At 43.8% G+C, this 25131-nt stretch overlaps 8 protein-coding genes across 9 annotated transcripts in view; 5 read left to right on the top strand and 3 right to left on the bottom strand.

Moving 5' to 3' along the window:
- LOC111605366 (neogenin) overlaps positions 1-9308 on the top strand; it is a 43316-nt gene extending 34008 nt beyond the window's left edge. Inside the window, exons 2-10 of one of the 2 annotated variants that reach the window (XM_030225537.1) lie at positions 2576-3763; positions 4729-5359; positions 5419-5701; positions 5755-5964; positions 6024-7354; positions 7413-7660; positions 7726-7909; positions 8757-8917; positions 8984-9308. In XM_030225537.1, the coding sequence (XP_030081397.1) occupies positions 2576-3763; positions 4729-5359; positions 5419-5701; positions 5755-5964; positions 6024-7354; positions 7413-7660; positions 7726-7909; positions 8757-8917; positions 8984-9213 (4466 nt within the window). In that variant the 3' untranslated portion in view covers positions 9214-9308. The remainder of the gene's footprint in view (positions 1-2575; positions 3764-4728; positions 5360-5418; positions 5702-5754; positions 5965-6023; positions 7355-7412; positions 7661-7725; positions 7910-8756; positions 8918-8983) is intronic. The other variant, XM_023323845.2, reaches the window with a different exon arrangement.
- Positions 8115-8740, top strand: LOC111605374. The gene has a single exon (XM_023323857.2). The coding sequence runs from the start codon at positions 8247-8249 to the stop codon at positions 8634-8636; it is 390 nt and encodes a 129-aa protein (XP_023179625.1). The 5' UTR covers positions 8115-8246; the 3' UTR covers positions 8637-8740.
- Positions 9309-9315: 7 nt separating the features above from the next.
- LOC111605384 lies at positions 9316-11993 on the bottom strand. The gene is made up of 3 exons (XM_023323872.2): positions 11808-11993; positions 10444-10611; positions 9316-10382 (listed from the first exon to the last, which is right to left on the bottom strand). The coding sequence occupies exons 1-3, from the start codon at positions 11991-11993 to the stop codon at positions 10233-10235; spliced, it is 504 nt and encodes a 167-aa protein (XP_023179640.2). The 3' UTR covers positions 9316-10232.
- A 709-nt stretch (positions 11994-12702) lies between these two features.
- On the bottom strand, positions 12703-13515 carry LOC111605350. The gene is made up of 3 exons (XM_023323825.2): positions 13294-13515; positions 12933-13100; positions 12703-12875 (listed from the first exon to the last, which is right to left on the bottom strand). Exons 1-3 carry the CDS (start codon positions 13513-13515, stop codon positions 12726-12728), a joined length of 540 nt encoding a protein of 179 aa, XP_023179593.2. The 3' UTR covers positions 12703-12725.
- Positions 13516-14815: 1300 nt separating this feature from the next.
- On the top strand, positions 14816-18645 carry LOC111605368 (probable cytochrome P450 301a1, mitochondrial). Its single transcript, XM_023323848.2, has 8 exons — positions 14816-15369; positions 16759-16909; positions 17101-17213; positions 17280-17473; positions 17533-17734; positions 17793-17958; positions 18019-18273; positions 18329-18645. The coding sequence occupies exons 1-8, from the start codon at positions 15020-15022 to the stop codon at positions 18641-18643; spliced, it is 1746 nt and encodes a 581-aa protein (XP_023179616.2). The 5' UTR covers positions 14816-15019; the 3' UTR covers positions 18644-18645.
- A 259-nt stretch (positions 18646-18904) lies between these two features.
- LOC111605373 (adenylate kinase isoenzyme 6 homolog) lies at positions 18905-19671 on the bottom strand. The gene is made up of 3 exons (XM_023323856.2): positions 19564-19671; positions 19356-19507; positions 18905-19299 (listed from the first exon to the last, which is right to left on the bottom strand). The coding sequence occupies exons 1-3, from the start codon at positions 19598-19600 to the stop codon at positions 18970-18972; spliced, it is 519 nt and encodes a 172-aa protein (XP_023179624.2). The 5' UTR covers positions 19601-19671; the 3' UTR covers positions 18905-18969.
- A 340-nt stretch (positions 19672-20011) lies between these two features.
- Positions 20012-21654, top strand: LOC111605370 (protein stand still). Its single transcript, XM_023323852.2, has 4 exons — positions 20012-20364; positions 20458-20730; positions 21001-21135; positions 21194-21654. Exons 1-4 carry the CDS (start codon positions 20134-20136, stop codon positions 21638-21640), a joined length of 1086 nt encoding a protein of 361 aa, XP_023179620.1. The 5' UTR covers positions 20012-20133; the 3' UTR covers positions 21641-21654.
- A 110-nt stretch (positions 21655-21764) lies between these two features.
- Positions 21765-25063, top strand: LOC111605358 (H(+)/Cl(-) exchange transporter 7). The gene is made up of 9 exons (XM_023323837.2): positions 21765-22096; positions 22212-22334; positions 22401-22602; positions 22663-23631; positions 23690-23859; positions 23915-24301; positions 24361-24519; positions 24586-24669; positions 24736-25063. The coding sequence occupies exons 1-9, from the start codon at positions 21878-21880 to the stop codon at positions 24856-24858; spliced, it is 2436 nt and encodes an 811-aa protein (XP_023179605.2). The 5' UTR covers positions 21765-21877; the 3' UTR covers positions 24859-25063.
- The last annotated feature ends 68 nt before the right edge of the window (positions 25064-25131 follow it).

A 25131-nucleotide genomic window follows, 5' to 3' on the forward strand; every position in this document is an offset into this window, starting at 1 on the left:
TTTTCATTTTCATTGAATGCAAGTGGGCGTGGCGGCAGCTGCTGCCTTTATTATTGTGCTTCGATTTGGTTTCGATTTTTATATTTTCCCCCGAACTCCCGACTCTGATAAGAGAGCCTTTCACGCAGCCCAACCAATTGACACAGTTTCGGTAGCTGCAGCCGAGATAACCTCGATTTGCCTTTCGAAATGTGGCTATAGCTCCGTCCCAGTGTCTGTATCTGTCTCTGAGCAATGTGAAATGCATTCATATATAAGCGAAAGACAATAAAAATCAATTCGAGCAATAAAAATGGTTTTAATTGAACGCACGACCCGCGGCGCGCGCTCCGCTTTACGAATTTTGATTGTGAGTGTCTCTATTTGATTTAGAGCTCCATTATGTTTTATAGATTGGCATATTTTTGAAAATTTGAATTCCACAAATGCAGCTGCCTTGGCCAACGCTCCACAGAGTCGCTCTCTGTATGCGGGCGTGGCCCGTTGGGACGCATAATTGAGACGTGCCACAAAGTGCAGGTAGCACATAAAACTGAACTCACAAATTCATATGAAATCCAATACCAGAAACATAAGACTTCTTCACACAGCCAATGTCAATCAAAATGCAGCTGCAGACAGAATCAGACAAATAAATAGAGACAGAGAGAGAGACAGAGAGAGGGACGCATGTGTCTGCAGAGCGAGAGGAAAGTAGCTTATAAGGGTTAAACCGCAGTTATGTTTGGTCTCTGTGCAACGCTGCAGCATTCAAAGTCTTTAGTTTGCTGCAGCAGCGCCTAAAAGGCTGCTCTAAGCCTATTTAAGACGTGTGGCTAAAAGTGGCAGACTATGCATATACCCTGTAATGTAAGAGTTGCTATGAATATCAAGAAACTAAGTTTGACTTCTTGATCCAATTTATGCTCAAATGTCAAACTATCAATATCAAATCAAGAAGTTTTGCACATATTCCAAAAATATCCATTGCACATGTGCCTAAAAATATCTAAGAAGAATTCAAATATCTACTTATCGCTCACAATATACATATACACTATACTACTTTAAAGATTCAGGCTTAACAACAAAGGAGAAAGTGCAGGCAGTTATCAAATTTCACTCAGTTGATATGCCCTGGCTACAGATTGAACTCAGCTAAGGGTATTTTGCATGGCGAGCCCCTCCAATGGCCGTGTGTCTGCGAGTTGTATTACATGGATCGAGGGAAATGTGACTGGCAGCCAATGAGTCGCGGCGCTCACGTAAAGCCGCAATATGCCAGCTCGAAGGCTTGCCAAGAGCGCGGAGCAATAACCATAAAAGCCACACGTCGGAACTTTAAATGTTTAACTTCTCAGCCAGAGAGCTGCGGCAGTAGAACATGATCCAGACGCAAATGGAATAGAAATGCGAATTGCAATTGGAAAAATTGCACAATCAATGGGCGAAGCCATGGCGACAGCAGCAGCTTCTCAGGTTCTGCACGAAGAGAAACAGTTGAGTTTAGTCGAAGCATACATTTTGGTGCCCCAACCGAACTCAAGGAGCTAACACGCCTCGTAAACTCGTCGCTTAAAACTTTGAGAGCGCATAGAACCTGAAGCGAGGCGGAAGCAAAACAATGCGAGCAAATTGCCAGCATACTTGGCGCAGGCCAACCAAAAAAAAAGAGTCCAAGAGGTTGCCGAGCACCGAGTGCCGTTGAGTTCACGTGCGGTCAACATACTTGCAACAGAACAGCCGAGGGAGCTCAGCCACACTGCTTCACAGCGTGCGGCAATAAATGAACCCACTTGCCCACACGGCTGCACCTGCACCACCTACAATTCCGACTCCGACTCAAACTCCGCTTGAAGTATGTGCGTTTGTGGCACTCGTTTGCACAGCTGGATAAATTTTTGCAAATTATGAAAGACGCCGCCCTGCCGGCTCCTTGATGCCTAATTAATGCTACTTAAATATAACATCTAAAGCTCGGCGCAATCGGAGCTGGCCATGCAGATTGGCTTGAAAAAGGCTAAACATGCAACTGCCGCTAAAAGGCTGAAGAAGGTTCAATTGCAATAGAAATTTAAGTGCAGAAGTCGCTTTAACCTGCACAGCCTTCGAGAAGGTTTTAAGCTCCAACTAATTTGACTTTCGAAGCAAAACAATGTTAATACTCCTCCGCAGCTGCTCAGCCAGCAGAAGTGCCAGCACTGAGGCCTGGCGGGTCCTTAAGTCGACCTCTGCTTGGGGCTTAGTCTCGGTATTCGATCCAGGCATTTGTTGCCATTAAAGTATGTTAGATATTCATTGGCAGCAGCCTCTCGCTCTCGCTCGGGTCAAAGTGGAAATGCAAATATTTGTCTAGCCTCGGGGCGGGCCTAAAACAAAGAGTGGGTGGCAGGGTGCGGTGGTTGGCAAGGCAAGGCTTTTGTAGCTTTAATTATTCAAGTTGACAGATTGCAGCTGGCTGCTGCTGCTGCTGCCTCCTCCACTCGTTAAGTGGATGCGCGTGCTCCAGCCAACCAGGTCACATGGTGGTGACTTTTACTCGCATACAACAACAGCAACAACAACTTATCCACTTGTTCTCTCTCTTCGTTTTCAGCACTCACATTCACGCTGGAGCCGCAGGACTCTGTCGTGCCCGAGGGCCACTCAGTGCTGCTGCAGTGCGCCGGCAAGGCGGCTGGCAAGGGCAAGGCTACGCCCACGCCGACAAGCATACGCTGGCGCGGACCCGATGGCCAGGATCTGGGCGTTGTGGGCGACACGTTTCGCACTCAGCTAAAGAACGGCTCGCTGTACATCAGCTCGGTGGAGGAAAATCGTGGCCTAACGGGCGCCTACCAGTGCCTGCTTAGCGCCGAGGGCATTGGCAGCGTACTCAGTCGTCCGGCCCTGGTAGCCATTGCACGCCAGCCGGAGCTGAATCAGGACTTCATCGAGACGTATCTGCTGCCTGGCCAGACGGCCTACTTCCGTTGCATGGTGGGCGAACACGTTTGGCAGCCGGGGCTGAAGCACACGGTGCAGTGGTACAAGGATGACATGCCCTTGCCGCTGGACAAGCTGCGCATGGTGGTGCTGCCAAACGGCGCCCTGGAAATCGATGAGGTGAACGCCAACGATCGCGGCGCCTATCAATGCAATGTGACCTCGGGCAGTGCCTTCCGTCTGAGCAGCAAGACGAGCCTAAACATCAAGAAGCCCGTGGAAGCAGGTGCCGAACAAGCGGTAGCACCTTCGTTCCTAGTGGGACCCTCGCCCAAAACGGTTAGCGAGGGCGAAACCGTCACCTTGGACTGTGTGGCCAATGGGGTGCCCAAGCCGCAGATCAAGTGGTTACGCAACGGCGAGGAACTGGATCTCAATCATCTGGATTCGCGCTTCTCCATCACCGGCACCGGCTCGCTGCAGATATCCGGCGCCGAGGACATCGATTCGGGCAACTACCAATGCCGGGCCAGCAACACGGTGGACTCGCTGGACGCCCAGGCGACGGTGCAGGTACAGGTGCCACCCAAGTTCATCCAGGCGCCACGTGATAAGACCGCCTCCGAGAAGGAGGTACTCAACCTGGAGTGCGCCATCCACGGCAAGCCCAAGCCGACCATTCGCTGGCTAAAGAACGGAGACGTCATCACGCCCAACGAGTATCTGCAGTTTGTCAATGGCCACAATCTGCGCATCCGTGGACTGCTCTACTCCGATGCGGGCATGTTCCAGTGCGTCGGCACCAACCCCGCCGGCTCTGTCCAGGCATCAGCCCGACTGCGTGTTGTGCCACCAGGAGGTAAGAGACCAGCTGTACCAACTGTATATACGTAGTAGTAGACTCTTCTTGCTTGGTCTCCAGTATTCTATGCTCCAGCTTACGCAATCGGCCCTCTAACTGTATCATAAAGCTCACTTAACGAAATTAACGCCACTCCCACACCTCGAATTCCCTCAGCTCATGTAAAATAATTTCAAATATTTTGTATATAATCTATATGTGCGTGTGTGTGTTTGTATCTATGTGTTTTGTATTGTTTCTAAATATAAGTTACTTTTATTTAACTAACTCATTCGCTCTCGCCCAATAATTGGGACTGGACAAACAGGGTCTAGGGAGAATTGGATGATATTGAAGTCTATTCAGTTAGCATATCAATCAATTGTAAAGAGTTAGTTTATAGAGTTTCTGCAGTAGCTTAACTCTGTGAAATGTCTGTCTCAAATATCAGAATTGTATATATATATATCTATATCTTACTCTATGTCAGTGTAGTCCTAAAGAGTTTGAAGGATCTTAACTTAACACTAAACCAGTTACATTTCCTAGACTTTTACAGCTCTCAATCTTAACTGATATTCAGCTCACAATTATAACTTCTACTTTACATAGTATTATTATCAAAATAAATGCTATACTCTATATTTTTCATATTCTGTCAAGGAACTAGTCCAATTCTACATAGCTAACATTCACTTCCTACATTTACTTCAAAAACTATTCTGTATTCTCATGGAAATCGTGTATATACCTAAATTCATCTATCTTATGTAATTTTCTATAAGAAATCTTTGATTTATATTAACTGAAACTTGGGCGTTGAAAAAGCGAATTTAATTATTTTCCTTTAATTTGATTAATTAATTTATTAACTTTATTGTTTATTCACATGTTTTTTTCCACTTCACATCATTATTTCCATCAACCGTTTATCGAACCCCAACGTCCCATCCCATCCTATCTCAACTCCTGCCCATCCAAAGCCAAAATCAAACAACGCAAACCCCAAGGTCAAACAACAAAATCCTTGCACAACTCCGACAACAACAACGGCAACAGCCGACGACGACGACCTTTCAACTCGGCTGAACTGCGCACTAAGTCAGGTGGCAGCAGCTTTCTAGACGCGGACAGTGACGATTACAGCTATGCGGACGACAAGTCCGTAGAGATACCGTTGCGTAAGTTCGCGCGTCCCATCGAGCAGCCGCTCAACGATCGCAACTTTGAGACTGGCGAGATCAGTGCGCTGCGACGACAGAACGACAAGGACGAGGACGCCGACGAAGACGATGACTATGACGATGCGAGCGCAGATAAAATACTGGCCTCCTGGCAGCATAAGAACAAGAACCAACAGCAAACACAACAACAACAACCAATGTCCCCCACATCCAATTTTGCCTCAACAGATTTAAGCGCAGGCGAGGAGATTCCGAGCGATGTGAAGCCCTTGAGCAGCGGCCTAGTGGCCCGCCTGCCCAGTCCGCCACGCAACCTGATCGCACAGATTGTGAAGCCGCGCTTCGTGACGCTCAGCTGGCAGGAGCCGCTGCAGAACGCCAACGAGGTGGTCTCCTACACGGTCTACTATCGCGTGAACAACAGCGAGCGGTAAGTCGCCTTAGATGAAATACCAGATCATCGACTCATCGTTTCATTCCAATGCACAGCGAGCAAAAGATTGTCACCCAGTCGCATGAGGATCAGCAAGTGAGCATACAGTCCCTGCTGCCGGGTCGCACCTATCAGTTCCGTGTCGTGGCCAACACCAACTTTGGCATGGGCGAATCCTCGCGTCCCCTGGAGGCGAGCACCCAGCCCGAGGTGAACATTGCCGGCCCGCCACGCAACGTGGATGCCTATGCGCGCAACCACAAAGAGATCTACGTGCACTGGCAGCCGCCCACAGTGACCAATGGCGAGATACTCAAATATCGTGTCTACTACTCCGAGGTAAGTGCTCAGCAGCTTAATCTGTGGATCGCCGTTCACATGCTCCTCCACAGAACGATAGCGGCGCGGATCTCTACAATGACAGCATGTCGCTGGAGCTGCTGCTCACCGAGCTGCGACCCTACACGGACTATGTGATCAGCGTCGTGCCCTTCAATCGCAATGGCATGGGCGATTCCTCCACTGAGCTGAAGGTGAAGACCTACTCCTCAACGCCCTCAGAGCCGCCAAATAATGTCACTCTGGAGGTGACCAGTTCAAGCGTAAGTGTCCACAAGAGCACTGTGATCTGAGTTCTAATTTGTACCTTTCTCATTTGCAGTCTATAACTGTGCATTGGGAGCCTCCGGCTGAGGAGGATTGCAATGGGCAAATAACGGGCTATAAGATACGCTATCGCAAGTTCAAGGATGCGCCCCAGGCGAAGAGCACGCCCGCTAATATACGATACTTCGAGCTGAACTCCTTGGATCGCAATGCCGAGTACCAGGTGAAGATTGCAGCGATGACTGTCAATGGCTCCGGCCCGTTCACCGAATGGTATCGTGCCAATACGCTAGAAAACGATCTGGATGAGACACAGGTGCCGGGCAAGCCCGTCTGGATCAATATACAGCCGGGCGCAGATAACATTGGACTGCACTGGGGTCCTCCGCAGCAGCCGGAGATCAAAATACGCAACTATGTGCTGGGTTGGGGCCGTGGCATACCCGATGAGAACACCATTGAGCTGAAGGAAACGGAGCGCTATCATGTGCTCAAGAATCTGGAGTCGAACATGGAGTATGTGGTCTCGTTGCGAGCACGCAATGTAAAAGGCGACGGCCCGCCCATCTATGACAACATCAAGACCCGCGACGAAGAGCCGCTCGATGTGCCTGTGCCACTGGAGGTGCCTGTTGGGCTTCGCGCAATTACCATGTCCAGCTCTTCGATCGTTGTCTACTGGATCGACACGATGCTCAACAAGAACCAGCACGTGACCGACAATCGGCACTACACGATCAGCTACGGCATCACAGGCTCCAATCGCTATCGCTACCACAACACGAGTGATCTGAATTACATGATCAACGATCTGCGTCCCAATACGCAATACGAATTCGCCGTTAAAGTGGTCAAGGGACGACGCGAGTCGGCGTGGTCCATGTCGGTGCTGAACAGCACCTATCAGAATGTGCCCGTGACGCCGCCGCGGGAGGTCAGTGTTCGCCTCGACGATCAGAATCCACACAATGTGATCGTTCAGTGGCTGCCGCCGAAGCATACAGTTGGCCAGATAACTGGCTATAATATCTACTATACGACAGATACAACGAAACGGGATCGGGACTGGGCGATCGAGGCGTTTGCCGGGGACGAGACGATGCTAATGCTGCCCAACCTGAAGCCCTACACCACCTACTACTTCAAGGTGCAGGCACGCACCACCAAGGGTGGCAACAACGCGCCCTTCTCTGCCCTGGCGGCGTTCACGACCAGCGCAGCGGTCATCATGCAAGAGGCGGACACCATTGCCAAGGGCATCGATAATCAAAATCTCCTCTACATCATCATTGGCAGCACAGTCCTGGTGCTCTTCCTCTTGCTGCTTGGCCTGCTGCTCTTCTGTCGCCGCAAGCCGCAATCTTCGCCAGAGCACACCAAGAAGAGGTAGGACATGTTTACACCTGAACCCCAACTTTATTAATTGCCCCAACTTTCTAAGTAGCTATCAGAAGAACAATGTGGGCGTGCCCAAGCCACCGGACCTATGGATTCATCACGATCAAATGGAGCTGAAGAACATTGACAAGGGACTGCACTCTGCAACGCCTGTCTGCAGTGACAATGCATCCAGCAGCGGTGCCCTCACCCTGCCCCGCTCCGTGGTGCACAGCGAATACGAGGGGGACACCCAGGTGCCAGCGCACGTAACCAACTCCCTGGACAAGCGAGCCTATGTGGCAGGCTACATGAGTGAGTCGAATCAAATGAACCTGATTTGCAATCAAATACTAATGCTCCACTCCTTTGCCAACCAGCAGCCACCTCAATGAACTCAACCATGGAGCGACCCCAATACCCACGCACCCAATACAGTCATCAGAATCGCTCGCACATGACCATGGACACGGGTCTCTCTCAGCAGAGTCTCACACAGCCGCAGAACAATTCGCTGGCACAGACGCCGGAGCATCCCTACGGTGGCTATGACGCCAACTTCTGGTAAGTATTGGAGCACAGATGGGGCTCTACTCTGGTCTCCGTAAAGAAAGCCCGTTTTAATTGCCCAGGAAATGTTATCAAATCAAAGCTCTTGGGGCAGGCAGATTATCTTGTGTAATGAGGATGCTCTGTAGTTCAAGCTGTTTTCTATCAAGAATATAGCAGCTGCAGCAGGCTTTTTGCTTCAATTTTTGTATTTCGTTATGTTCTAGAAAATCATAAACCAAAATTCGTTCACATTTTGATCTGTAGACCTAAAAACTCAAAAAGCAATTAAAATCAAAAAAAAAACCAACAAAAAAAATTATAAAAGCAAAGAAAGCAGAGGAAGTGAAAAATGTGCAATCGAACACGTTGGGGGCGCATCGATCCCAGTGTTCAGGTCGCTCTTGTGCATGGTCCCGCTGATCGTGTGCTCCAGTTGGATCATAGAACGCTGCCGGGTTATGTGGAGCAGCAGCTGCTGCTGATGGCGTCGCCTCTGCCGTTTCTCAATTTCCTAAACAAGTTTCGCCTGGACGAGATTCTGATTAACCATCAGCTCAAGGGCGTTTACACAATGCGCACCTCGGCGACGGTAACTGAAGTGGCCATGCACGCCTGGCGCATCATGAGCACGGCGGATCGCCAGCCGTACATTCAGCTGGCCCGCAAGGCGGAACAGATACAGCAGGCGCGCGTGCTTCACTTTTTGGGCAAAGATTGCCGACAACGCATAAAGCCATAAATCCCATATATTTCTATGTTCCAACGTAATACGTTCGATATGTTTTCCACTTGACCTTGATAAAAGAAAAAAAAATATGTGACACCTGATTGATTGATTTTTTGATTCCATTTTCTTCAGTGGCAATGCTGGTTATGCCGGTGGCACGGCGGGCGGTGCAGGCGCTGCTGGCAACGGCTGTGTGTCCACCATTGAGAGCGCCAAGCGTGGCCATCCGCTCAAGAGTTTCAGTGTACCGGGCCCGCCGCCCACTGGCGCTGCCACGCCCATTAACAAGCACAGTAAGTAATGCAGCAGCGACGGTCTGAACTTCTATTAACTCTCCGCGTCTCCCTCGTTCTCTGTAGCTCCTGCTGTCACAATACGTCCACAGAATCAGTCGCCGTACAAGAAGCCCTCATTTTCGGCAGCCACGCCCAATCGATTGCAGAGCGGCGGCTCCGTGGCGCATTCCACCGATGAGATACAAAGACTGGCGCCCAGCACATCCACCGAGGAGCTGAACCAAGAGATGGCCAATCTGGAGGGCCTGATGAAGGATCTCAGCGCCATCACGGCCAATGAGTTCGAGTGTTAACACGGCCAATAGTATTAGCTTGGTTCTAAATAACAACAGCAAGAAAAGGAACAGCAGCAGCAGCAGCAGTAACAATTCGGAATGTTAATGGTTTTTATTTAGTTGACGTTTAGATTTCGTTTTCGATTTTAATTTTAAATAGTTTCTTTATAGTTTCTAGCTTAGTCTTTAGTTGCATGTGCGATATATGAACGAATAGAACTGTAAATACAAGCGACGCCATATACACATATAATTATATATAAATATATATATACACACACATAGGTATATGTTAGCCTAGTTAATTTTAATGCAATTCATGTGGAGGACTCTGGCCAGTGGAATATTTATTGACGGAAACTACTTTTAAACATATACTCCATATATCGATCTATAAATACAACTATTAACTAACGAAGGCATGAACAATGAATGCATAGTTTAAGCTCAGTCTCTTCTAGTATCTACAAATAATCTGAAATCAAAAGAAAACATAAGACATTCGATTAACGTACGTGTAGCCTATGTATATTCTGTGTTCGTTTAGTGTTCGACTTTGAGACGTGCCATTTCATTATTTTATTGCTCTGTAATCTTATTTTCATTTTTAGTTTGTTACACCTCTTAGCTTAAGCTCGCTAACATAATTCATTCTAGACTGTAATCCATTAGTAAAGCCAGCAAAGCATTTACACACATTTAACTAACTATACGAATATGCATACATGTAATGATATCTATAAGGATTCCGAGTCTTTTGTATCGTATTTTGATCTGTTCAAAGTGCAATGCCTAAAAGCGTTTGTATAATTCTTTCTGCCACATCGTCGTATTTATTGTAAGGCAGTTGAACGAAATTTGTCTAGAATTTTCATCAAATTGCTATGCACAATAATCTCAAATCAAATTCAAATCTTAACACAACTCAATGCACAGAAATTTGTGTTTACCTTTTATTTGATACCAAATTTTGTAATAAATATGGAATACATTGTAAAAAGCTGCTGAAGTGCCATATTAATTAGAATCATCTGGCATCATTCCTCACGCAGAATGAACACTTCCACCGTAAGTTTCCATACTTTGTTAGTAGCAAAGCGCAGCTGTATCTTGTACTCGCCTTGGGGCAGTGGCAGCGTCTTCAGGAACGCATCGTTGAACACCAAGTTATCCACAATGACGTTGTGCTAAAAGCGAAACTATGTTCAAAGGGGATATCTACTTCACACATACACACACTCTGCTCACATTGTACGGGCACGTATGATTGACATTGGATCTCGTTTGAATAGCTGCCAGCACAAGGGACTCGAAGGCGATCCTATGCGGACGTGCCAAAAGTTGGCAGAAATCGCAACTGGCATTGTATAGAAACGGTTGGAAGCTATTATAGCGGCGCCATATGCTCCAGTTGATCTATGTATAAATAATAAGAACAAAGTAAAAGCTGAATAAATAATAATTTTAACAAAATTAGCATTAACTTTTTGTGTTAAGTAGGAAGATTATTATAAAATCAAGCTGAAATACCAGGCGAACAGAAATGACCGAAAGCTCAAGAAAACACCAGCTGTGAAAACAGCGTTGCATAGCAAACAGGGGCAAAGGTTGCCCCTGAGGGATATGCAATGAAATCTGTCATCTGTGCGCTGCATCAGCCACCAAAGTGCATTCGTCGCTCCTTTGGGGTATGCAACGAAATCTTGTCTTTTGCTACATTTTAACGGCTAACGTTTTTAGCCATAACTGAGCGAAGTCCTTACACAGGACAAAAGGATTTGCTGCTTTACAATCGGAAGGACCTACTCCAGCGATTCCTAAGAAAATATTATGGATTCATCTAAGCACCAAAGACTCTACCTTCAAGCCGGCTTCGGCAGCCAAGGAAAGTGACCACAACACACAAAATACCCAATATCTCGGACACCATAAGGACGACTTGTATGTCCTTTGGCCACTTGGTAGCCTTGGTGACCCCATTTCATTTGACCCCTGTTTCACCAGGATATGCAAGGATACAGCCGAGTTACAGGCTATTTCTTCGTAAGAAAAAAGTCCTTATAACTCAGCTGTTTGAAGGACTATCGTCCTTCTGATCGCTAATTCATAATCAAGATAATGAGGACTTTCTTTGGTCAAAAGGACATCTTGATAGACCTGCAAATACCCAAAATAATGTGGAAGCTGACCGTTTTTCGACCATATCCCTTGCAATAATTTGAAGGACAATTTTTTTGGGAATTCGTCAAATTTTTGAATGCAAATCGACACCTGTGTTTCCCACAAGCCGAAAAATATATCTCCTTTTCAAATCCTTAAGGATATGGCCGAGCTACGGCTATAGAAAGGTTAGCCTGTTTTAGAAAAATAGGTCTAACTAGGATAAATCCTTGCGGATTTTGACAGGACATGTTGCGTTAGGATCGAAGGAACCAATGGCATGGATCCCCATCAAAAGATTATGAAATCCTCGGTCCTTTGATGAGCCCATACGTTTTTGCGATCCTAACGCAGCATATCCTTTGACCTATTTAGTGACGGTCCAGCTCTATCTTCTTCTGTGTTCAAGCAATCTAATTAGATATACATTTGATTACATATATAACACTTACGAATACATTATCGATTGGAACCTTCAGCATTACTATCAGTATGTCAACGGCAACGATTCCTCTGCCAATGACATTGAGTTTGCACTTATCAAACCGCGCGAATTCGGGATCAGAGCTGTTGCACTTGAGGTTGGTAAATCTGGACCTTGACTTTTTGCACTTGACCAATGCGAGCACCAGCAACATAGTCACGATCACAAAACGCACAGTTTTCGGCTTCATAGCTCCTTCACTAATGAGTTACCCCAATATAAAAATCTATAATCTCCAAAACTAGATATACGAACATACATATTAACCGCCTGAGAACCGTTAGTTCCGCATGGCCAATTATGAATAATTAAGTGGATTTCAATTACATACACGAATGGCTAAATACTTGTCATTAAATCTAGCTTAACCTGATACACATTGGATCTATAATCAGTTACCACAACATCCCTCTCTCTCTCTCTTTCCGATGAAAGCTATAAATATAAAGCTTTGAAACCATACAACTAGTGTATGCGATTCCAATTAGATAAGGAAACGAGTGTGTTGCGTATCTCAAGACTCTAAACAGCCACATAATAATATAGACTATTTGAGCAGACAAGTTCTAGGTTAAGGTCACATTGTTTAGTTCGAGTTAGAATTTGGTAATAGCCAGACAAATGTTTTTTTCTTTTAATAATTATCAAGTTCTGATATGTATAGCTAAGTAGGTAAACTAGTTTAGCAGCTGGCAATATTGTAGCAACTGACTTGGGCAACATTGTTGCCAGACCTGAAGACAAGACATTATAATTTCCAATCAGATTCCAATATGTATCACATATATTTTTCAAAAATTTGCGCATTCTTCTTAATTCATACCAAATTCTTGTTTGCAAATCTGTTGCACATAAGTGTGTTGCCATATTTATGGGTTGCAATTCGCTATTCATCTCGTAGAATGAACACTTCGACCATCAATCTCCACTTCTTGTCATTCATGAATCGCAATTGTATCTTATAGTCACCTTGAGGCAGTGGCAGCGACTGCAACATTTCGTCAGTGAACACCAAATTGTCCACAATGATATCGTGCTGAGATCAATAATTATATAAAGGTTATATCGTCTATGTATTATTAGCTCTACTCACATTGTAGGGACAGGTGTGGTTCAGGTTTGAGCTCGATTGTATAGCTTTCAGCACTAGGGACTCGAAGGCAATCTTTTTCATGTTTGTAAAAAGGTTGCACAAATTGCAGCTGATATTATGCAGGAAGGGTTGGTATGTGTTATAGCGGCGCCATATGCTCCAGTTGATCTGTAATTACATATTTATTTTAAAAATTAAAGATTTGAAAAAAAAAAGTGGAACTTCCGGTCTACAGAAGGTCGACCAGATGCCAACTAAATGAAACGAAATGTCATCACAGAATCATGAATGAATTCTTGAAATTCCTTGAACGAATGTCCTTTTCTATCCATCTTCAACACTATTTGATTTGCCAACTCACGTGAACATTATTGATCGGCAATTTGAACAACGATATGAATACATCAGCTGCGATAATGCCTCTGCCGAGAACATTCAGCTTGCACTTGCGAAACTTGGAGAAGCTCTCATCATAGCTGGTGCACTTTACATTGGTGAATCTGGACTTGGATTTGCGGCAGTCGACCGACGCGAGGACCAGAGACAGCACCGCAATCAACAGACCAACAGTTATCGGCTTCATAGCTCGTTTACTAATGACCCGCCTATGATTCGTAATCCCAATTTATAGCATATAACGTATTATCTGTTAAGGTCCCATTAGTTCCGATTGGGCGGCTGAGATAAGTTAAGTGATTTCGTATTACTTATCGGAATATCATTTAGTCACTTTGCATATTTTATATATAAAAACAAGTCAAAGCACTGCAGTCATGCATACCCGACTACTTAATATTCCTCGATCGAAAAACACTCTAAAAATTGATACTTTCAGACTATATCGTGCAACTGTTGAGTGAATTTACTTGCGAAACTCTCAAAATAAATCAAATAACTGAGTGTCCTTCGCTAACATTAAAATATATATATGAAAGACTCATAGATACAGAAGAAATATTTCAGATCCAATGAGACGAAGCTTTAGGCCTTAATAACATGTAAATTATAGCCCAGACTACTTCTATAGACTGATGCTATATTAAGGCCACATCGAAAAGGTTATTATTATTATGAGCCAAGTTATATATATATATATATATATATTATTTATTTACATATAAACTGATTAACAGTTGTCAAAATGTTGCAGCGACATAATCTAAACTAATAATGTTGCCAAGAATTAACCAAGCGCGCATGCGTGTTGATATTAACACTAGGCAAGCAGCTGTCACAGGCAACAATGTTGCTAGGCTTGTTGCGAGCACGAGTAGCCAATCGTAAAGCAAAGAAAGCTTTAAACCAGATTATTTGCTATATTTATTTTTCGAATTTATATGTTAATATTTCATTTTAATTTATTCTGCAAATTTGTAATTCATTAAAATTTGATTAGTTCCGAATGGGCAAATGTTGGGTATGGTATGCATTTGTAATAAAATGCAATAATTTGTTATATACCAAACATGTTAAAGCATTTATGTGAGTAAGAACTGTTTTTAGTTAATCAAGAGTTATTGCTATCTAAATAAAAAAAATATAAAATACATTATACGAAAAGTAAAGGCCACATTTATTAGCTCCAATTAGAATTTAGGAAGAACCCAAAGCACGTGTTAATCTAGAGACCAACAAGTTATCATGTGTATAGATTCATGTATGTATGTACGATAGCATCTTTATACATGTTGCTGCAACATAAAGTTAATACTATTTTGCTGAAGCTTGCGCTGGCGCACAAGCGCTTTAACATCAGCACTCATTAGAAAGCAGCTGACGCCAGCAGCAATGTTGCCAGCCCAGCCCAGACGGATGCCCAAGCGCCGAGCTTAACTTAGCTTTCAACTAGTTTACATCTGGCAGCCATCGAATGCGCAGCGGTCGACGGCAGTTGTAGTTGTGACAAAACGCGAAAACGATTCTTGTTATTCTTGCCTTGCCCATGAACAGCTTTAAATAGCTGTGTAAGTTTTTGTGTGCGTGTGTGTGTCAACGTCAAAGAAAACATTAAGCAATTTGAAATCAACAGCAAACGAGTGAAATCTGATTGGAATTTAAATTAGTTAAAGCTTTTGTAAGCGAAAACAATGAATTCACTGCCGAAATGTGTTTGGCGTGTCAAAGCGACAAACTGTGCCACGCCTGCGTTTAGACGTACTGCATCCAAGATCGCTGGTGCACAGCCACAGCTACTGCAAGTGGAGCAACGACAGCGTCGCCTAGATGGACAGCAACAACAACGTGAGAACTCGGCTGCAGTCGCAGAAGCAGCGACAGCAGCAGCACCTACAGCAACTGCAACAGTTTGTCCACATTTGGGCTTAGACCAGGAGCCAGCAACGCCACGCATTCATGCCACAGCTGAGTGGAAAAATGCATTGGCCTACAATGAAATACCAGGACCTAAGCCGATGCCCATACTAGGCAACACCTGGCGGTGCGTAAATCATTACAAAAACAAAAAAACTGTCGATAAAGTTGCTTTCACTTTCAATGAATTGCCTGCAATGCGATCGAACGAATGCACTTCCAACAAATACAAACACAGAGAGAGAGAGAGAGAAAGAGAGAGAGGGAAAGGGAGGAAATGGGAGAGAGTTTGCAGTTATTTTTTCTTGTATTTCGCTCGCTTCTCTTGACCCAATTACTGTTGAACGGAATGTGAATGAATATGAGAGTAAAATATGTGTGCTTGTATGCGTGCGTAGCCAATGATGATAATCTTGTTCGAGTGTTGATTTTTGCTTGTAAGCATACATCATTTCACTGACCATGACCAAACGAGTTTCCCATTCACTCCCCTCCATGACGACCATTATGCCACACAAATATTTAACAACAACAAAATTGTATATCATTTTGCAAATTCCTCTGAATTTCTCTCTCTTCTCTAACTATTCCTCTTCCGTAATTTACAGCCACTTACCAATCTCTGACCATATGTGCTATAACAGGGCATCTGGTTAGTGTCCCCTTTGGCAGAAGCGCCAGTCATACGGTGTTTCTGTTAACAGCGTCTTCTTGATTAGCGTTCAATTAGCGTCAGTTTCAAGGTCGACAAAATGTGCGAGTCTTTCGTTGCAGGCTGAAAATAATAAGCAAACAATAGTGACTTGTGTATTTATTGATACAGCTACGCGAATATCCATTGTATGTGTGAATGTCTATGAGTGTGTGCGTGCGTGCCAAAAGCTGCACTTGTCAATGTTAAGAGAATCATTGAGCTGGGAACGGCCAATCCGTGCTCAATTATAATTTATCGAAAATGTGTATCGATAACTTAAAGGAGCTCATTAAGTATTGTAGCTGCCTGTTTATTACTTATTACTTATTATTAATTTCAGATAACTTGAAAAAAGTAAGAGAAATAAATTAATAAATGTTTGAAAGATATCTTAAAATAAATTAAAAATTATTAGGTTACCATAATAGAAAAAATTTCTTGACTCGTAACACAAATCTAGAGGCCAATAATTTCCAAGCTTAATGCGCTCACGGAATTGCTACATTCATTTAGAATGCAATTTATGGTTAGCATTAGCTTCATGAATCATTGATAAGATCTTAACAAATTGTATTATGGCTTTGTAGCCAGACTCTGTAGTCAAAAAAAACCTAATTGCGCGATCATTTAAGATAGTGCCGTAGCATAGAAGAACTATAATAATAGTATTATATATATAATACAAGATATACAAATGGAACAACAGACGATTACCATTCAAGTGTTGTCCAAAGTGTCATGAATTGCTCTGCAAATAGTGCCGTCTTTGCACATATTCAATGTCAGTTTGTCAATTCAATTATCTGCTTTTCACCTTGACAGCCTTATGCCAATTATTGGCCAATATACCATATCGGACGTGGCCAAAATCTCTTCGCTGCTGCACGACAGATACGGACGAATCGTACGCTTCTCTGGTCTTATAGGCAGGCCCGATCTGCTGTTCATCTACGATGCTGATGAAATTGAAAAGGTAGGCACAGGTAGACATAGCTCCAAACGCCGGAACACACAAGTCTAAACTTTATTACACGCTCGACTGACCACCGAGGCAACAAAGCAGCACGGCTTCAAGTACAACACAATTTGAGACGCACCGGCTGTAAATTGCCGCAAGCAACTTCAATGTCTGAGCAAATATTAATAAAGATTAAATGATTGCAGTGCTACCGCAGTGAAGGACCCACACCTTTCCGACCCTCGATGCCCAGTCTGGTCAAGTACAAGAGCGTAGTGCGCAAGGATTTCTTTGGCGAGCTTGGCGGCGTTGTGGGCGTGTAAGCATAGCTATTAAAATATATCTAGATATTGATATCGAAATTAATATCAAATATATCGAATAGACATGGCGAGCCATGGCGTCAGTTCCGATCTCGCGTGCAGAAGCCTGTGCTGCAGCTGTCTACCATAAGACGCTATCTGCAACCGCTGGAGCTAATTACGGAGGATTTTCTGACACGTTGCGAACAGCTGCTGGATGGCAATGAGGAGCTGCCCGCTGACTTTGACAATGAAATCCACAAATGGTCCTTGGAGTGTGAGTGACATAGTGTAGAAAGATTTCTTATAGAACTCATCGATTTCTCCTTTCCACAGGCATTGGTCGCGTGGCACTCGATGCCCGGCTAGGCTGTTTGGAGCATAATCTGACGCCCGACTCGGAGCCGCAGCAGATCATCGATGCAGCCAAATATGCGCTACGCAATGTGGCCACGCTGGAGCTGAAGGCACCTTACTGGCGCTACTTTCCCACTCCGCTCTGGACACGTTATGTGAAGAACATGAACTTCTTCGTGGGGTTAGTACACTAGCAAAGCAAGTCCAGCAAATACCAATCTTTTTAATATTCAATCCAGCGTTTGCATGAAGTATATACAAAGCGCAACAGAACGCTTGAAGACACAGGATCCCAGTCAACGCGCGGGCGAGCCATCGCTGCTGGAGAAGGTGATTATGTCGGAGAAGGATGAGAAGATAGCCACTATTATGGCATTGGATCTGATACTCGTTGGCATAGACACAGTGAGTGGCAAAGTATACTCCCCATCAATGGTCCTACTAAAATATCTTCAATCTTCACAGATCTCGATGGCCGTCTGCTCTATTCTGTATCAATTGGCCACACGACCCGTTGAGCAGCAAAAGGTGCACGAAGAGCTCATGCGTCTTCTACCGGATGCTAAGACACCACTAACGATTCCACTGCTTGACCAAATGCACCACCTGAAGGCATTCATCAAAGAGGTCTTCCGCATGTATAGCACAGTTATTGGCAATGGTCGCACACTGCAAGAGGACAGCGTTATATGCGGCTATCAAGTGCCTAAGGGCGTGCAGGTATACCAAATGTTGTCTACTGTATGCTATGTATAGTATAATATTTTCTTTCCAGGCCGTATTTCCCACTATTGTCACTGGCAACATGGAGGAATACGTTACAGATGCAGCCACATTCAGACCCGAGCGCTGGCTGAAGGAGCATCAGGGTGGCACTCCAGGAAAACTCCATCCATTTGCCTCACTGCCCTATGGCTATGGGGCACGCATGTGTCTGGGACGTCGGTTTGCTGATTTGGAAATGCAAATATTACTGGCCAAGCTGCTGCGTAACTACAAACTGGAATACAATCATGCGCCGCTGGACTATGCGGTGACCTTCATGTATGCGCCGGATGGCCCACTGCGCTTCAAAATGACGCGCATCTAGTGTTACTTCATCCAATTTGTTTGTAATTTAAGGCTTTTTCATTTGTAAATTAAATGTTTGGGGTGTCGAATGAAAGAGCCCCTGCTATCTAAACTTATGAATCGATACTATGATTGACAATGTCAGCCATTCTTAAGTTTAGATTAAAACAGATACAATCGCCAACATATGTTTTATACGAAAACTGATTGCTGTCAGGCAGAGCTCGCCATTGCTAAGATATCTTACAGGGCTTAAAAACGGCTTTTATACTAGCCTCTGCCGTATTACTAATATATCTAAATATCCACATATAAATATATTTTTATTTATTTTTAAACTCGTATTTACTTGCGCTTCCACATGCTATACCAATTCTTAACAGTTTTTAAGCTCCGTTCGGCATCTGCCTTAGTTTCTCCCTTTAGCTCGTACACAATGTCCGATTTATATGATTCGCGCGCCTCTTCCAGTATTGTGCCAAAAATTTCGCATTGTATATTGGAAGTTAGCTTTTTCTCATTATAGTTGCGCTCCTTGAGCCTGTCGTAAAGCGTTCCGTTGGGACAGCTAACGACGAAGACGGCATGAAACCAACGCTCGGGAAAGAAGTCACAGCCATGGTATTCCACAATGTAGCCTCCGATGGCCATCATCGGCTCCAGATAATCCATGAGCTGTAGCAAAGTTAAACTATATAAGCTATAAATATTATTAATTTGCGTGCCTGTACCTTATCCTCATCAAGTATGGGGCAGTCGTATTCATCATCATATTCCTCAATGAAATTCTTTTCCTTCGCAATTTTCGAACAATCCAGCCAGGTGAACTTCAATTGTGCGGCCAAACGTTCGCACAAATACGATTTACCAGCTCCGGGTGTGCCTGTGCATTAAAAAGTATATGTTACTTACTTTATGTAGTTTAAACATAGTCCTTACCTGTTATTAATATATTAGGTTTGCCTATGTCCGTCATTTCTGATTGTTTATGTTAAGATATAAGAAAAAAAAAAACGTGAGATTGCCAGGGCTGCAGCATACACAACCAAATTTATCGATAATAAATCGAGTAAACTATAAATGCGCAGCGCGCAAATCTTGAACACAAGTTGAAAATAAAATTGATCTAGAATTTTATACTTACGATTCAATTTTAAGTAAAGCTATTAGCAAATACACTTAATCTAGTTAATTTTAAGCAACAAGCATTAAGTTGAACTAATATATATAATACACATAATGATTAATTTTAATTAATTACTAGTTGACACTGCCAAAGCTATGTATTTGCACGCGCTTTACTCTACTTCTGACATTATTTTGAATTCCTCTTTAAGAGCAATTTATAGTCACAGATGCATGTACGTATGTATCTAGTTTCGGAGAGTTCTCATTCCCTTTTCAACACTCACACATACAAAACTGGGATAGCAAAAGTTCAATTTAATTCGGTAGCTCGCAGGCGACGGATCGCATTTTTCTTAGCTTAAATGGTACTTTTTTTATACAATGCCAAAATCAGCGCAACCTGACCACGGCGAGGACCAAATGTCAGATCTCGGTGACATGAAAATGGATCCAGAACGTCGCCAGCACGTACCCTACATATTGAACGGTGAGCTCTATCGCATCGAAAGCCAGATTGGCGACAATGTGACTGTCAAATGCTGTTCTTGTCCGCCGGATAGAATTTATCGGGGCAGTGTGCGCTCTACTGGGAACTTTCACATGCATATCAAGGTAGGCCGAGAGATACAACAATTTGAAAATTATCGAGCAAATCAAAACAAAAGTAAAAAAAATTGTAAAAATTTCATTGCAAATATTAAATAGCGGAGGCATGCATCTTTGCTGGGCAAATTGCATGAAATGAAAGTGGCAGCATTGGTGGAACGACGGGATCGAATTATGAAAAACCGACGCATTGCCAAATGTCGCAAAAAATCCACATCGTCGGTCGCTATTTCAGCATTAGCTGCAGTTACCGCCGCCTCGTCCATAGAAGTGCCAACGAGCACAGAAACACACGAGCTAAAAATTAAAACGGTATTTCAACGACACAAGCAAGAGCATCACGAACAGGAGGAAGCAGCGGCCATACGAACAGTAAGAGAACCTTAAAAAATGTGTTGTCTTTGTCTAACTGTGTAAATGATGTGTTGAGCGAGCGAGATCACCATTTTAACGCATGCAATATACCGTTATAAGTTCACAAATACATACTTATACGAAATCATGTCGAAAAGTAGTCTGAGACGTACGCATGCATATATGTATGTATCTGCTGCAGCACGTACTTGAATGAGTAATTATATGTATATGTATATACATACATACGAAATACAAATTTTGCACTCTATTTGTATCGTTTTTAAGTCAATTTCAATCAGCGATTCTTCGATGGACCATAGTCAAAGCTCGGACAAACTATCCATTGCGGCCTCAAAGCAGGACAACAATAATAATAGTAATGTTACATACAATGATAATAATAATCAGGATGTGCAAAGCGTAAGTATTTGTCTAATGTATAAAATGTAAACTAACTATGAACTATGATAATTTACAGCTATCCAATCTGAGGTCAAGAATGGTAAGCCCCACATTCGAGGTAAATCCAGATATTGGAAATGCAATCGGTTTGCCAGCCATGGTCAGTATACCGCGCATGCCTCCTTTCAATGCGATCAAGCCGGAACAGCAACAACAAATACTAAGCGAGCAGCCGGAAGCAATAGATCTAAGCAGAAGCTCATCAATGCAAAGCGATGACATGGAGCATGGAGTCTTCACCCAAACGGTGCAGAATGTTCAAATTGGCATATCGCGTGCACACGAACTAACTCCATTTGTTAATGGACCCCCGCGCGAAATTTTGATGCGGATTGACAACACTTTGGCCGATATTAAGGATGAACTACAGGCACGCAATGAAATCGAGCGTAAACGCTTATTATTCGACGTAGCTAAGTTTCAGTTTCTACATCCGAATTTCAATTTTGAATCTAATAAATAATAATAAAAAACCTACACCTGTTGCTATTCTATGTAATTCAAATGTGAAACAAAATAACATACTTTTGGTATATTTTTGTTCAAAAGAACACTGAACCAGATACCTACTCGATTGCTTGCAGTTATCGAAACAGTTGTGCGAGCGGTGATAAAAAAGAGCTTGTCTGAATATTAGATACGACTTCGCTTATTTTAGTTATACGTTTTTGTGTGTTCATATGGTTTTATAGTTTTTAATATGTCCAATAAACAGCCACTAATCAATTCGGATGATGAACTAAGCAGCGATGACGATGTTATAATTATTGATAAAGCAAAGAGTTCAGAAATAACACAAAATGCTTCCACAAGCGACCATCGGCCAATTGCTGTAAACGGGGATTACCAAAATAACGAAGATGTTCCACCCCTATTACCCATTGACATAGAGCCCGAAACTGCAGCTCCGTCGTCTTTCGTAAGTTCGCGTTGTAATGGCGTTTCAACAGTGGTGAATGAATCATACAATAATCAAATATATATATGTATATATACTCACACGTACGCACTAACGAAACAAATTACTTCTAAAGGAAAGCATTGGCCATGCGGGCAATATCAATTCAAATGCAAATTCCGAGCCCATTTTTCATGTTCGCTCACGTACAGCAGCAGCTTTAGCTGGAGTTCCGCAAGAAAAACAAGCGCAATATGAGGTAGTACTTACTTATTTACTATATATGTGTAATCTAATCTGAATTTATATACAACATTTCCTCAAGAGCCTCGACTACGATGTGTGCGAGAACAAGCTCTTTCAAGATGAGCAGCTTAGTCATCTAAGGGATCGCTTCTCGCTGCGTACTCATTTTATACGCTGGATCATCTTTATACTAATCGGTATTATAACCGCTGTGATAGCATGCACCATTGATATAGTCATCGAGGCTCTTTCGGAATTAAAGTACAACTTCCTCAAGTCATGTATGTTTTCATATGTTCAGCTCTCAGTTTATTGAATAATCTAACTCTGTTATCTCTTAGCTGTGGACGAGAATGTGCCAGTGAATGAGAGCGGAGGCGATCTAGCTCTGCCGTATTTATGGTGGCTACTGTTCAGTGCTCTGCCGGTGGCCATTGGTGCCGGCATGGTCACCTACATTGAACCCATTACCGCTGGCAGTGGCATACCCCAAGTGAAGAGCTATTTGAATGGTGTGAAGATTCCTCGCATTGTACGAATCAAGACGCTGGCCGTAAAGGCTATCGGAGTCATCACATCTGTGGTGGGCGGATTGGCTGGCGGCAAGGAGGGACCGATGATACATGCTGGCGCTGTTGTGGCCGCCGGTATTTCCCAGGGCAAGAGCACCACATTTGTCAAGGATTTTCGCATCTTTAAAGCCTTTCGCGATGACCACGAGAAGCGAGACTTTGTGCTGGGCGGCGCTGCTGCGGGCGTCACAGCTGCTTTTGGTGCGCCCATCGGCGGGATGCTCTTTTCACTGGAAGAGGCGGCCAGCTTCTGGAATCAGAATCTTATTTGGCGCACTCTCATCGCCTCCATCATCAGTTCGTTTACTCTTAACATTGTGCTCTCTGCCTATCATGGCGTGAGCGCGTTGACTTTTACGGGTCTCTTCAATTTGGGGAAGTTCGACCATCCGCTGACCTTTGAATATTTCGAGCTGCCTCTGTTCATGCTGTTGGGCGTGATGGGCGGTCTACTGGGCGCAGCCTGGAACTCTTTGAATACTCACATCAACGGATTCCGCAAACGTTTTGTGCCCTGGCGAGCTGGCAAGGTGTGCGAAGCAGTGCTGGTTGCCATATTGGGCGTTACCTTGGCTTGCGTCATGATTTACTACATCAATGACTGTCGTCCTTTGGGCAACGATCCTACCATACATCCCGTGCAGCTCTTCTGCGAGGACAACGAATATAATGCCGTGGCAGCGCTGTGGTTCCAAACGCCAGAGGCTACGGTACGTGCGCTCTTCCACGATCCTCCAGGTAAGCTGTTCCGATTGTACTTTAGTGCTTTAATTAATTTTTTTTTGTTTTCTGGCAGGCTCTCATAAAATCCTTACGCTGGCTGTTTTCACAGTTGTCTATTACTTTTTATCCTGCACCACATTTGGACTGAATGTGTCCTTGGGTGTTTTTATACCCACGGCTCTGGTGGGCGCTGCCTGGGGTCGTCTTGTAGCCATGCTTCTCTTCTATATATTCCCGCAAGCAGTAGGTTATATCTTATTCAATTTATATTCTGAACCTATATCTGAATGCTCGGCAGCAATTTCTGCATCCTGGCAAATACGCCCTCATTGGAGCCGCTGCCAATTTGGGTGGCGTCCTGCGCATGACCATTAGCCTGTCCGTTATTCTGATGGAGACAACGGGCGTGGAAACGTCCTTCTTCTTTCCACTGATCATAGCGCTAATCAGTGCCAAATGGGTGGGCGACTACTTCAATGATGGCATCTATGACACTGTCATCGAAGTGAATCATGTGCCCATGCTGCCATGGGAGCCACTGCCACAATACAAAGGACTCACTGCTGAAGCGATTCTGAGCAAGCCAGTGGTCTGCATCAAGCTGCGCGATCGTGCCCATTACATCTATAAAGTGCTACAAAAGTGTAATCACAATGGATTTCCCGTTGTAGACGATGTTCAGGACGTAAGTAGCTGTTGCTCTCAATTGAACGATTTCAAATCCACTTCATGCTTGCATTGCAGGATCGTCGCTCTGAGGGGCGTGTCTGTGGCATTATCCTGAGGTCACAACTAATTGTCATATTGCTCAAATCGCTCTACGTAGAGAATCAACGTTTCTGGCAGCCGGAGACAACTATACAAACATTCCGAGATGTTTATCCCCGATATCCTTCGATTAGCGTAAGCAGCTCTACAAACATATTGTTTAATTCGTACAACTTAAGCAATTCTATTGTAATATTTCAGAGCGTAAGGCCCTTGGATCGGAAAACTAATTATACCGTTGATCTGTCCATGTTTATGAATCCGTCGCCCGTGCGCGTCAATACGGTTTGTAAAGCTGTCTACTATATAGCCATATATGAAATTTAGTAATAATAAATATTTAATTTACAGTATGATTCGGTGCCCAGGATCTTCAATATCTTTCGGGCCTTAGGTCTGCGCCATCTGCTGGTCATCAACAGTGAGAATCGCATAGAAGGCATTATTACGCGTCGTGATTTTATATATAAATGATTTTTATTATTAATCAGCATCGTTTCTAAGCACACATCACACAAGGCATGGATTCATAATTATGATTCGCATAGCTCATCAAGTCGTACCGAATTTAGTTAAGTGTCAAAGTGTTATTATGTAAAACTTAAAAAAGTTTTTTTTAAAATGTTTATAGCTGATCTACTTTTATATCAGTTGAATAAATAATCTCCAAAATGATATTAAATACGCAGCTCTAAGTAAATGTATGTATGCATGCTCGTGCCTAAGTACGCGTCCGTGTGTGAGTGC

This window comes from Drosophila hydei, unplaced genomic scaffold (assembly GCF_003285905.1).
Source record: "Drosophila hydei strain 15085-1641.00,03,60 unplaced genomic scaffold, DhydRS2 tig00008134-arrow-pilon, whole genome shotgun sequence".
Lineage (NCBI taxonomy): Eukaryota > Metazoa > Arthropoda > Insecta > Diptera > Drosophilidae > Drosophila > Drosophila hydei.

Excerpts from the sequence above, each read along its gene's own strand:
- LOC111605373 (XM_023323856.2), bottom strand. The coding sequence starts at position 19,600 with ATGACGGACATAGGCAAACCTAATATATTAATAACAG. Across the intron at positions 19,508-19,563 it reads ACCTAATATATTAATAACAG|GCACACCCGGAGCTGGTAAA; the intron begins GTAAGGACTATG and ends TTTAATGCACAG. Across the intron at positions 19,300-19,355 it reads CCATACTTGATGAGGATAAG|CTCATGGATTATCTGGAGCC; the intron begins GTACAGGCACGC and ends ACTTTGCTACAG.
- LOC111605374 (XM_023323857.2), top strand. The coding sequence starts at position 8,247 with ATGTGCAATCGAACACGTTGGGGGCGCATCGATCCCAGTGTTCAGGTC.
- LOC111605358 (XM_023323837.2), top strand. The coding sequence starts at position 21,878 with ATGTCCAATAAACAGCCACTAATCAATTCGGATGATGAACTAAGCAGC. Across the intron at positions 23,860-23,914 it reads TCTATATATTCCCGCAAGCA|CAATTTCTGCATCCTGGCAA; the intron begins GTAGGTTATATC and ends AATGCTCGGCAG. Across the intron at positions 24,520-24,585 it reads CCCGATATCCTTCGATTAGC|AGCGTAAGGCCCTTGGATCG; the intron begins GTAAGCAGCTCT and ends GTAATATTTCAG.
- LOC111605384 (XM_023323872.2), bottom strand. The coding sequence starts at position 11,993 with ATGTTGCTGGTGCTCGCATTGGTCAAGTGCAAAAAGTCAAGGTCCAGA. Across the intron at positions 10,612-11,807 it reads TTCCAATCGATAATGTATTC|ATCAACTGGAGCATATGGCG; the intron begins GTAAGTGTTATA and ends ATTTATACATAG. Across the intron at positions 10,383-10,443 it reads ATCATACGTGCCCGTACAAT|CACAACGTCATTGTGGATAA; the intron begins GTGAGCAGAGTG and ends TTTCGCTTTTAG.
- LOC111605370 (XM_023323852.2), top strand. The coding sequence starts at position 20,134 with ATGCCAAAATCAGCGCAACCTGACCACGGCGAGGACCAAATGTCAGAT. Across the intron at positions 20,365-20,457 it reads ACTTTCACATGCATATCAAG|CGGAGGCATGCATCTTTGCT; the intron begins GTAGGCCGAGAG and ends AATATTAAATAG. Across the intron at positions 20,731-21,000 it reads AAGCAGCGGCCATACGAACA|TCAATTTCAATCAGCGATTC; the intron begins GTAAGAGAACCT and ends ATCGTTTTTAAG.
- LOC111605350 (XM_023323825.2), bottom strand. The coding sequence starts at position 13,515 with ATGAAGCCGATAACTGTTGGTCTGTTGATTGCGGTGCTGTCTCTGGTC. Across the intron at positions 13,101-13,293 it reads TGCCGATCAATAATGTTCAC|ATCAACTGGAGCATATGGCG; the intron begins GTGAGTTGGCAA and ends ATGTAATTACAG. Across the intron at positions 12,876-12,932 it reads ACCACACCTGTCCCTACAAT|CACGATATCATTGTGGACAA; the intron begins GTGAGTAGAGCT and ends TATTGATCTCAG.
- LOC111605368 (XM_023323848.2), top strand. The coding sequence starts at position 15,020 with ATGAATTCACTGCCGAAATGTGTTTGGCGTGTCAAAGCGACAAACTGT. Across the intron at positions 16,910-17,100 it reads ATGCTGATGAAATTGAAAAG|TGCTACCGCAGTGAAGGACC; the intron begins GTAGGCACAGGT and ends AAATGATTGCAG. Across the intron at positions 17,959-18,018 it reads TACTCGTTGGCATAGACACA|ATCTCGATGGCCGTCTGCTC; the intron begins GTGAGTGGCAAA and ends CAATCTTCACAG.